Source organism: Anabas testudineus, chromosome 4, assembly GCF_900324465.2.
Source record: "Anabas testudineus chromosome 4, fAnaTes1.2, whole genome shotgun sequence".
Taxonomy (NCBI): Eukaryota; Metazoa; Chordata; class Actinopteri; order Anabantiformes; family Anabantidae; genus Anabas; species Anabas testudineus.
Genome location: NC_046613.1, coordinates 17,624,912 through 17,637,682, shown reverse-complemented (window position 1 = coordinate 17,637,682; position 12,771 = coordinate 17,624,912). Strand labels below are relative to the sequence as shown.

Here is a 12,771-nt window from a genome sequence, read left to right as displayed (position 1 = left end):
GTAGGTTTTTAGTTTTTGCTTTAGGTTTTTGAGCAAACTTGTCATAGTGCCACATCCTGTCTTTCCTTTTTATTTTCTGATTTACACTAAATCTGTATATGTTGAATACATATACATCTCATTTATACAGTTACCAGAGCCCAAGGTGAAGTCTTCAGATGTCTTGTTTTGTTCAAACCACAGTTTACACTGGAAGAAATTCTCATACTGGGGAAGCTGAAATGAATTTTGCCTGAAAATCTATGAAAATAATTAGTTAATCATCAGATTAATTTCTGTTTATGAAGTAATAATAAATAACGTAACTAATTATAACTTTACCCCCAGTGTGAGGACTTTTAATCTTTTATATGAGCATAAACTGAATGTCTTTGAGTTTAGGACATTTGACGATGTCACCTTGGACATATTTTAATATTTTGTAAATAGAGTTAAGGCTAAAATCAATAATCAGTGCTTATCGATATAATCAACACATTAAGATATTCAAAATAATAGAAACTTGCAGCCATAGTGGGAACCAGAAAATTGACTTGAAACTGTTTAATTATAAAAATCTATAAATTATCTGACAGCAAAACACTCAGATAGTTGTTTCACATCTAACAATGTAATGTGTCCACTTTGGATTATTAATTTTATTATCCTACTCCAGAATTCTCCAAATTCAGCAAAAGGAAACAAGCTGCCTCTGTTTTGTCCTTTTCAATATTGTGATTTCAAATTACACATTACGCAGTCATGGAGGATTTTATCCATCTGAGACATTCCTACTTGTCTCGTCTTGTCCCCCACGTCAATCTGCTTTTCATCAACAGACATGTATCGTCAGAGCTGATGACGAGGACTGATGTCGGACTCTGACTTACTCATCACGTTTTACCTCCCAGTAGAGATCACTGATGTCGACTAAACACTTACTCACACTGAGGAGTGGAACTCATCAGTCATGTTATACTAATAATAACAATGAAAATGTTTCTATGGACATTTACTGAGCAGTCACCAAATGTGCACTGTACTCTAAGATCAAACCAACAGACTCATAAGAAGCTGTACTGAATGATGAAGTCGAGGACTAAACAGTATCCTCTTAACAGTCGCCAATAGACTAAACAAAGTGGTTTATTTCTACTGGAGGAAGGGAGGAAACAGTTTTAACTCCATTAATAGCTCTTTTTCACCATATGTGAAAAACTATGTGCAGATTAATATTATATAAAAAGTTTGACCTCTGATGTGATATTTCCCGGAGATGATAGGAGACAGGATTTGGTGCTTAGGTCAGAGGCGTTTTGCTCTTAGCGTGTTGGTAAAAATCGTGGCGAAATGTCTCATGTATGTGCAACCTTGTGCTCTTCGCTGCTTGTGAAATGACACTGCTGCAGTTCATTGTCCCACAAAGCGCAGCCACTTTGTGTTTTAATGAGCATCTGTTCACACTGCTTTTTTTCCCACTGTTTCATATTTAATTGCAGTTTCTCCCTGTGTTTTGAGAAGTACTATTTAGTTATGTAAGTTGTAAGAGGTCAGCCAGTTTTTATTTTTAAGCTTGGTAGTTTTATTTTTTTACTGAAGCTGGAGTCTTAGTTTGATGCTGTAACTGTCCAGAGGAGACCTTTGTCGACCCTGAATGTGTTGGTGGTCTGAGATTTGGCAACGGGAAAATATGTACCTGCAGTTTTTTATTCGGTCTCCTTTTGTAAAACTGATCCACTGACAAGTCTGAAGCAGAAGTTATGATTTGGGCCACCTCAGTCATGTTCTAACTAATCTAAAGACAGATATTTTCTGCAGATGTTCCACTGAAGCCTTGAAAAGAGTCTAAAGAAGTCCAAACTCTGTTCATGTGGTAGATTTGTTCTTATACTGTAAGTGTTTTTACCTCGCTGACTGAATACTTTGACAGAAAAATGAACTTCCTTCACTTTTGGTTCAAAAAAGTTGTTGAATACTAATGCTTCTGTAGGGATGTCAAATTTTCAATATCAATACAAATGGGTATAAAAAATAATAATCATTAATCAACTTGTTTCTGGTGGCATAGCATTTCTGCTGCAGGGCATTTGTTGCCTTGCGTGTCTTTGAGATTCTTAGCTAAGTTTCATGTGTTTCGCTCCTTTTGTTCTAAATTTACCTGAGACACCGTTTGCATACTGGCTTTTAGAAGTCGATATCTTGAATCCTAGATCAGAGCATTAGTGAGCTCCTGGACAGTCTGTGGTGGTACTTGGTGGATTCAATAATACATAATGTCTCATAGGTGCTCAGTTGGATTTAGGTGAGGAGAATCTGAGGACCAGTCAGTGGCATCATTGCCTTCGTCACCCAGTCTACACACTGTGGCCACTTGAGGCTGAACATTGTCCTGCATCAAGACACAGTCTTACGATAACTCTGGTGATTTTATCCCAGCAGCTCAAAGTACTCAGGGTACGGTTAGCTATGACATTGAGGTCCATCACTGACCCACCACCATGTTTGATGATGTTACAGGCAGAGTAATAATCACTTAGTGTGAACCTTCTCTCATCTGTGACGAGAACTGGGTGCCAGTGATGGATCTGTCGATTCTGGTGTTCTCTGGCCAATGCCAATCGAGCTGCACGGTGCTGGGATGTGAACGCTAGAGGACGTCAGGCCCTCATGCCACCCTAATGGAGTCTGTTTGTTTCTATTTGGTCGGAAACATGCACATCAGTAGCCTGCTGCTGGGTTGTTGCCCTTCGACGTCCCTGTACAGCGACCCTTTGCTGGTGCCTTCAACCACATTTCACAGTCTTCAATCACTGGTGCCCGTGTCATTATGTGACCTCTGCATGAACAAAGTTGATAATAAGTGGTCATACTTTAGCAGGGAGGTAGGGGTCGTGACCCTGTCTCTGTGGAGACGTGGTCTCTGGCATCAGATGTGAATGTTTTCCTTGATCTTTCTTCAACTGCTGACTCCATGGGAGTGATTTGACCTCTTCCTGGTCAAAAGCCGTGACTGGTTTTCTTCTTCTGTTCTCAAACAGCTGATGGCGTCAGTTTCTGAGGTTCATTCAGTTTCTTCTCTCATATCGTTTGACATATGTAATGTTCCCCACAGCTGGTTCATGAGTTGAATCATTGCTTTCCCGTCAAACATAATTTTGAATGTCAGATAAATATATAGAACATGTGTGTGTAAATAATTAAATGTGACATGTCCAGCTTTTTTAATCCAGCAAGTCACCACCAATAAATGACTCCAAACTGTTGCATTTTACAGGAATCTACATGTTTGACCCCCAGTGAGGACTGACATAAAATATTGACATGACAGCCTCTGTTTACTGGACCTGGTCCCAAATCATTAACAATTCACAGCTGACGCCACAACCCGCTGAACCGCAGGACGCCTGTGCTCCGAGTCTCTGGAGTCGCTTTGCTAAGTTTGCTCAAAAAAACACGTCTCAGCCGAAATTCCACTGAGTCCTCAAGCTCAGCCAGCTGGTTTCTGGCTTGTACCTTTATAGCGTGTTTTGTAGCATCCTTTGTGCTGTAGTCTCTTATTTGGTGGAAAAACAGAACTGCACTGAGCAGAGCGCTGGGCCGGGAATAATTGCAGGCCTGCAAGCTGGTCGATCGGCATGGCAGTGACAGCCATGAAACCACAACTGACGTCAGTAGACAAGTGTGACTGTGTGTGTACTTGTGTTGAATATCTTTGCCAGAATAGTGGACTGAGTGTTATCCTGACATCTGTGCGACTCCAGGAATGATGATCAACTCAGGAACTCAACAAAGAAGCTGTGTTTTGTTGCCGGATTAGACAATAGTGTGGTCGATGGACTTTTACTTACTCCGAACAAGCAAAGAAATAAGGCATCCACATGCAGTCTGCTCCTGTTCAGTTGGTCACAGGTGAACTTGGTCACCTAAATAGGCTTCAGGGCTCCGCCAGCACAGCGGGATGCCAGGTAGGGAAAGGCTGGGACCTGGAGGGGACTCTTACCAAGTTGTTTTGGCAAAAGAAATTAAATACATAAAAGATTAACTTAAAAAAATTGAGGTCATATATATATATAAATTAATTATGTACTGTTAGATGGTGTTAAACTCACTGTTTATTCTTTACTTTTACAAATGTGATTGGATTTCTGTGGCTCTTAAAACTTTTTGACTTTTCCACTATAACTGAATTAATTAATATTACATACAATACGTCATACAGATTTTACTCTTATTTCTATATTTTTATTTTAATTATAATGTATTTTATTGATTAATAATCTAAGTTACTCTTACTGTTATTGATAACATCAATTAATAGATAGTATTTGGTGTTTTTGACATGAATTAATTCACTTTTAAAATCAATTTTAAAACAGCTGACAAAGATGTAGGAAAAACACTCTTTCCCGTTTTCTCCATTTTGTCGTGTCCCACTAATCAGCGATGTGATTGGCTGCTCCTGGCCTCCTGCTCTTGATAATTAGTGGAGGAAGTGGCACGCTGCTGCCTCACCGCCGGACTCAATCCCTGTATACCGAAAGGCGCCAATTAGTGCCATATGAACATGATTAGAGGAACTCTCAGCATGGTCTGTTGCTGGGCAGACTGTGTGTGTGTATGCGTGTGTGTGTGTGTGTGTGTGTGTTTGCGCGTTTGTGCGTGCCCTGAACCAGCCTGTCCAGTTGCGCACCAGTGTGATGTAAGGTTGTTCGATTTTAAGGTCGATGCTGGAGCCAAATCTAGATCTCTACTGCTGGGGCTGTAATCACACATTGCCTATTTTGTATGTGTATAGGTGTGTGTGTGTGTATGTGTGTGTGTGTGTGTGGTTCTGAGAGGTTCTGGCCCAGTGTGTTACCCCTCCAACCAGTTTCTAATGATGTTAATGCTGATCAGCCACTGTATGGATTTCTGCCCGGCTGGACAGAGGGAGAGCTAATCATTGCAGATAGACTCCATGATCAATACCCGTCCGGAGGAGTGAATCAACCTTTGAGGGACCCTGAACTCCAAAAATTTAACCACTTCTGCACTGGATCAGATATTTTTATTTATAGGGCCAATTTGATAAAAACACTATTGTTGTTTTTATGAGTTTGTTGCTTTACCGCAGCACCATACAGCGAACAAAACTTAGTCAAAAATCATTCTGAGCCTAAACATAGACAGCAACTTGTGCACCCACAGTAACTAAATTAACTAAATAGACTAAATCAAAGTGTATTTCAAAATAAGATCAGAATAAGACGACTCTCATATGCGAGGCAGGAACACTCACTCATAAAAAACAAAACATTTCAGTTGTATATTACAGATTTGATTATGTGAAATACCTCTGGATTTGCTAATTAAACAAGAATATAAAGGTGCCATTTTGGGACCTGGAATCGTGGGGGTATTTTACACTGACATATATATAATTCCTAGTTATGTAAATAAGTAATTAGACTGATTATTACAATTATAGTGCCACTACTGCTGATGTGATAGAAGCTATTAATCCTCCTTTATAGGGTGTAGTACGTCAAAGTATTGTAGCTGAGTTGATAAGACAGTCTGTTAAAATGCAGGGTATGGAGTGTATCTGCCTGACGACACACACAAACAGTAAACAGACAAAAGCCTCCACTCACTTTTCTTCAGGATGTACAGTTGTAATGTTTGCGCACAAGTCTCAGATCTGCACTGACCCTCCCTCCCCCAGTCCTCTTTCTTCCTTTCCCTCACTGACAGCAATCACAACAGAGCCCTGCAGCTCTCAATGGACAAGTCCTTCCTGTGCCTGTAGGTCAGAGGTCACACAGTAAAATTATAAACACAGCAGATTGTTTGGCTCGGTGCAACCTTCTCCTCCCCTTCGCTATATTTAGAGGGACATGAGCTGCTCTGAGATCAGATGTTGATGTTGGACACGGTGTTTGCTGTACTTGGACGGCGATTCACAGTGGCTGGGCAGGTGGATGGAAAGAGCAACTGGCTCTTCATGGAGGTGTGGCTCTCAGTTTCAGTTCCTCCTGGATGGAAGTTTGTAACACTTCTTATACAGGTCCTGCTAAAAAGAACTGTATAGCTGATACTGTACGTGTTAGTATTTTGTTCATATTCAGTAGAGAGTGATAATATTTCATTGTTGTTACATGTTAAGAAGTGTTTTCACTACTAGAATAATTCTAATTACATTACAGATATTGTTAAACTGTTGCTTCCTGTACCTGCCTGCATCAGACTCAAAGCCCTGACCCTTGCCTACAAAGTGGTCAACTCACCAGCACTCGCCTACCTGAACTCCCTCATCATAGTCCCTCCCGTCCACTGTGTTCTGCATGGGAACGATGTCTTGTGGTCCCCTCACCTCAAAAAAGATCTTAGGCAAAACCTTTCAGCTCAGTGGTGGTGGAACGACCTTCCCACCTGTGCACGCTCAGCAGCTTCACTCTTAATTTAAAAAATAATAATAATTTTCTCTGCACTTAAATCTAAAAAGAAAAACATCTTGAACTTGCACTTTATGAAATAGAAACAGTTCTTATTAGAGCACTTTAAAGTTCTTCTCCTTGGCTTAGATATTTTTCTTGGTCTGCACCTATAAGTCGCTTTGGATATTTGCATGTGCCAAATAACTAAATGTAAATGTAAAGTTTTTTGTACAACTTGAACTGAGAAACAAACGTTACCAGATGCTTTTCCAAACTATAAGAAAACAGCAGCATTTGAAATATGAGGACAGAGCTCCCTAGAAAAAACAAAACAAAAACAAAACAAAAGTCCATTACTGTTTCCATTGCTAAAATGATAATCTGATCTATTGATCTATCTATAACCACCAGGCCACCAGAGTTCACCTCCTGACAGCAAATCAGTTCAGCAGCTTCCCTCTCACCTCACTGTCCCCCTCCCATCATATTTGTCCACAGCGTTGCAAATCAAATTATTTATGAAAATAGAAACAGGCCTAAATTCTGTGTAATATTTGATATTGGCCGTGATAGCTGATAAAATTTCCCTCTCTCCATCCTCAGAAGTGATTCACTGTCCGATCACTTTCTTTTGTGCGTGTGACAGATTTATCAGCTCTAAAACTAAAGGTCTGATCTGATCCTGGAGAGCGTTTCAGTACAGTGCTGCTATCAGTTATGTGTTGTTGTCAAACCGCTCTCCCTTAAACCCTGGAAGTCAGAGTCAATATTTGAGGGCCAGTCTGGACCTGCTTAGAGAGCTGTGATTAATATACAGTATGTGCATCGAGATAAGGGAGATATACCACTTATATATCAATAACTGAAGCACGTACATGAGTATGAGCACCCAACAAACTTAGGACCATCAGAAGTAACGTTGAAAGACTTCATACAACCAGAAAGTAAAAAAATGGGGTGAATGAAGTGGTTAATTCTAAACCTAAAGTAAAGCAGCATCAGTTTTACTTTGAACAGAGGAGTTCATCTTCCTGTTCTGGCCTTGGTGTTCACAGGCATAAATAACTCTCCTGCTTGTTCTTCTCTCACCCTGCTGCCCAACCTGTGCTCACAGCGTGCTGGCATGAAGACATAAACACACACACACACACACTATGGCAGCGAAAGGAAAGCTCTGTTTGGCAGGGTATATGGGGGGGTGCTGGTTGTTTTTCTGTGTTTTCAGGTCAAACGTACAATAGGCCTGAGGTGTAAAGAAAAAAAAAGCTTCTTTACTCCCTGAACTTTCCCGCTCTCTCTTCCTCTCACTGGCTCCCTCAACACACACACACACACAAACACACACAGTGATTTGGCCTCTTCAGCTGCTTCGTGGTGTTGTTGCTCATTTCAACTCTAATAGAAGCATCAGTAAATTCAAGCTCACACACACATTCATAAAATGTTCCGTGCTCTGTTTTCCTACTTCTCACCTCTCACCTCCTTCCTGGTGTGATGTTTGAGGCCCCTCGGCCAATTCCCACGCTATGAGGAAAGAAAACAGGAGGGACCGTTTGTGTATACGCGTGTGGGTTGACCTTTGACCCTTGGCTTGTGTCATCTGCTATCAAATACCATCGGGTGCAGAGTGTTGTTTTCTGTATTAGTCATAATGAAAGTTCATAAGGAAAGTTGCTCAAATCTCTCGGTTCCCATGAACCCATTACAGACGCGTGTGCGCTGGACGCACTCTGCACTTCCCAGGTTTTAACTAAGAAAGGACTGATGGAACGTGGGTGGGGCTGTTTATCGCTTATGTAGCATTTGAAGTTAAAGTAAACAGTCTGATGAAAACTGATAAATTAGTCCCAGCAATAACTCTAAAAAAGTAACGGCAAAGTTTTTTATTTTCTTTTTTAATTGTCCGAAAATAAAGAAAAATGTCAGCGGCCATTTGCTAAACCCCATGGTGACACTTGTTTCATCTGGCAAATAATCTAAAATTAAGATATTTAGTGTACTATCACAAAATATATTAAAAAATCAAACAAATCCTCACAACTGAGATTTGGAATTAGGAAATATTTGGCTTTTTTGCTTCAAAATTATGAAATGGATGATAAAATTGTCAAAATAAGAGTTGACTTAAAGGAAAAATCTGAACTGTAATTAGTAAATAAATGCAGGAACAGTTATTGTGAGTGATGATGAATTACCAACTTGGTTGATCATCACTTTTAAGCTGAAGTTGCGTTCATTTGGTTTCCTTGATATGGTGACGAGGTGTAAACTAAACATCCTGGGTAGAAATACAGAGGCTAGGATGTGGGTGTTAAGAGATGTGTGAGAAAAGTTTAGTAAAACACAGTTAAAGAGAGAAAAGGGAGCTGTCATTTACGTCAGAGAAATGGAGAACAATGCTGGAGGCAGGAGACGGACCAAGGTCAGCTTGTTATGTATGCTGCAACTGAACAAGACGCCCGCCTGTCTGTTTAAAGGGAGAACGCCTGTAATTCTCACTTGCAGAAGCAGTGGTTTAACAAGTTGTACCAGTTTTAGTCGTAGAAGTATATGTGCAGAAGTTAGGAGCAGCTAAAGTCGGGTCTCTGCACTTTTACGCCTTTTCATCCTAATAACATCAAACAAAAATCTGGATATTCAGTATGGAAATATTGCACTGGTCAGCCACAACATTAACACCACCTGGTGGTTTTCATGTCATCGTGAACAGGGGTCAGCATGGAAAAAATTGAATGCTGGATCAACAGAACATGCTGTGCGTCACAGCTGTGTTATGGACGAGGCCGCTCAGTCAGAGAGCCCAACATGACCGATCGGTGTATAACAGCCCTAAAGACACATCGGACTTATTTGTTGCCTCTTCCGGTGGATTTTATAGTTCCAAAGCGGGCGTAAATATGGACAACAAAGGTTCTGTGTTCATAAACTGTATCCTGTAACATTTTTTAAATATCCTCCACATTTTTTCCTTCCTGTAGAAAAAAACTTAATGTTCCCTCAAAGAGCCACTTAGCTCACATCTGTCCACTATCAGTACATCTCTAGTGTATGAGACATAAGGTGCCTAACTAGAACACGAATGATGTTTTTTGATGATGTTCGGTGTGATGTAGACTCAAATATATGTCAACACAGTCAATTGAAACTTTAGGATGCAAAATACTTTAAATCAGGTCTGAAAAAAGTTCAATGTGGTGTAAAATTGTTGAGGTTTAGTTGCTTTAACTTATGTACCATGCAAATTTGATTATTTATAAACTTCATGATTATTTTTTTTTATTTTAAACAATGAATTGTCTACAGTACAAATACAAATGATGACAGGTGCAGTACTATATTTCCCTCAGTAGTGGGCGCCACCTCCCCATCACAAGTCTGGAGGTTACTTTACAATAGGAAAGACCCCGTGGATGATGATCGTACCTGGATAGTGAAGTACGTACGTAAGGAGTTTTAAAATCTTAAAATAGTGAGAAGTCAATTAGTGGCATTGTTTCATCTTATTTTGTGTTTAATCACAATCTTATGAATTTAAATCTGAGCCACTGAGTGCAGGTCTGATGATGGAAACAAAAACAAGGGACACAGAGTTAATATTTTACCAGTGAGGTTGTAAAAACTACTGAGGCCTCATTAAAAATGTAAATTGACACATTCTTCGTCTGAGGGTTTTCAGCATCTAACGAGGAATGTGGGAATTTGAATTCACAGCTGACAACACTTACAGCTTCCTCTTTGGGATGACTTGATGACACCACCTGACCGTGTTCAGTCTTGGCAGCGGCCATGTAGACTGTCAAAATGTCCTTGAGCAACATGCGAACTCAGAGGTTCAGCTGAGTGAAAGATAAAAAGGAAAATATAAGTATGTGTCTGTTGGGAAAATGCTATAGTCCAGCAGTTTAGCATCAGCCAATCACAATTACTTAAAGAAAATCCTTCATATATTTATTCATGCACCCTGCCGGGGGGACATCTACGTAAGCTCTGTCATAAGTCTCCCAGTTCCCCTCGTTCCTGGCAGGCAGATCTATTTATAGCTTTTGACGTCACTGGTCTCCTCTGATGGAGCCTCGTCACGGCCGACTACACTGAGCCAGGGGGAGGGTGGGGGTGCAAAAATGGGTTGGTGAGGGGGGGAAGTGGGGCGGCAGTGTCAACATTTAGGTAAGCCCTGCTGCAGCCCGGCCTCTCCTGGCTGCGTCCCACCAATCAGGTGTGAGATGCTGCTGCACATCACTGTGCTGGATACAGCCTTCCTGATCACCCCCACCTCCTCATCTCCCTCTGTCTCTCTCTCTCTCTCTCTCCTCTCCTCTCTCTCTCTCCTCTCTCTCTCTCTCTCTCTCTCTCTCTGTCTCTCTCGCTCTCTGCTTCTGTGAATTAGGTCTGTTTCATTCAGCATCAATGGCCTAATACCCGTCTTTCATTTATCAGCCAGTGCTATTGCTGGAGTGCTGGAGGCGGGCTGAGCTAAAAATAGACACAGAAGCAACCTTCCACTGCTCTGTGGGTGCTCTGTTTTCTATTGTTATATCCGGGGGGGGGGGGGGGGGGGGGGGGGGGGGGGGGGGGGGGGGGGGGGGGGGGGGGGGGGGGGGGGGGGGGGGGGGGGGGGGGGGGGGGGGGGACTGTTGCACATAAGAATAAATCTAAGAGATAAATACAAAAAATGTTTTATTATCTCACAAGGATCCACATAACATTGGTATTTAACAGTAATTATACAATTCAAACAAAACATTATAATCTGACAGTAATTTAAAAGCTGACAAACGGTTGATGATTTGAGACTTTGAACTGAGTCCTGTTGTGGTTGCACAATATAATGAACGAAAAAGAAAAATCTGGCTTGGTTTAAAGGATGTTTGGGGTAAAAGGGAATTTATTGAGTGGATGTTTGCAATTCTGAACCCTGCAATTCAGAGCCTGCACACTGACCTCATCCTGATTGGAAGGATTTCAAAGGATTAAATCAGGGCCAAGTCTGTGGGGATACTGTTAGGGTGAATCCAACTTGCAAAAAGGCAAGTTAATGAAAATGCCGCATCGTTCATTTCGATCATACTAATTAAATCTAGCTTAAACACTGAAGCTCCTGTATGTAATTTACATAGACGGTGGGGTTTTTTGTGCAGTACCAGGGGTGCCTTTCAGTGCAGTGGCTGTGATGGGGTGATAGCGGGAGTGGGGGGGTAAGTAGCTCGACTGACGTAACATGTATGAAGTCAGTGTTGACGTCACACAGAGATAGTGGAGGGAAAGGTGCACGAGTGTGTGTTGGATTGCGAAAAGCAAGTAATCACAAGGTCACCTGGTTGAAAAGACGCAGAAAAAAAAGCATCATTGCTTCAACTAGCAGATTTTTTCTTTTCTAGATTTGTCATATTGAACTATGTTGAGAATATTTACACACACACAGTGTTTAATGTGAGTTTCCGTTTACCCTTGTGTCTGTTCCCTGTCTTAAAGCACTTTGGGACACACACACTGTCCTTTTAGGTGCTTCCATGTTAAAGGGGCTTTACGATTATTATGGTTTAACTGCATCTTTTCTGTTTACAGATATATACACAATAATGTTGGTAATTCTTACTGTACATGTTTATTTAGTTTGACCAAAAATATCACTGTATCACAAAATAGGCCATTTATAGTGTTGTTATTTCTGTTTGTGTGTGCAGATGAGTCCAATATGTGTTGTATTCATACTTGTCATCAGTATGTTGGTTAAGTTTTTTATCTGAAAATGTATTTACAAACTGTTATAAAGTAGCCTGACCTCCACAAATATTTAAATTTAAAGGCTCAAAGTAACAACACAGTCAGATGTTCAGGTTTATTAGCAGGTGGAAATAACACCAACAGTCCACAGTAGTATTTACGTGTTTCTCTCTCTCTCTCTCTCTCTCTCTCTCTCCTTCTCTGTAGTTTTGATGTGGAGAATGGCTTGTCAGTGGGTCGCAGTCCACTGGACTCTCAGACTAGCCCGGGTTCTGGTCTGGTACTTCAGGCCAACTTTCCCCACAGTCAGCGCCGCGAGTCATTCCTCTACCGCTCTGACTCAGACTTCGACCTTTCGCCCAAAGCTATGTCCCGCAACTCATCCACTGCCAGCGACCTGTAAGTATTTTAACCTGAAACTTTTTAGCATCAGTCAACCAACCAGATTTTAGCCTCTATTTTATGTTGTGTTTTATGTTGAGTCAGTTTTGGAGCGAAATCAGTTCAAGTTGGTTTGCTTCTCTGCAGGTATGCAGCCACTGTTGTGATAACAGCAGATTATGGTGACATAAGTTATTTAACTAGGTCCAGACACAGTGCAGGATCACTCAGATCACTTAACCTCCATGTTGTCTAAATCACTAATCAATAC

General features: G+C 41.0%; 1 protein-coding gene across 8 annotated transcripts in view; it reads left to right on the top strand.

Annotated features, from left to right (window-relative positions):
- Positions 1–12,771, top strand: part of pde4cb (phosphodiesterase 4C, cAMP-specific b) — an 82,619-nt gene that overhangs the window by 56,913 nt on the left and 12,935 nt on the right. For all 8 annotated transcript variants that reach the window (XM_026345097.1, XM_026345093.1, XM_026345094.1 and 5 more), the window contains one exon: positions 12,327–12,518. In XM_026345097.1, coding sequence (XP_026200882.1) covers positions 12,327–12,518 — 192 coding nt within the window. The remainder of the gene's footprint in view (positions 1–12,326; positions 12,519–12,771) is intronic.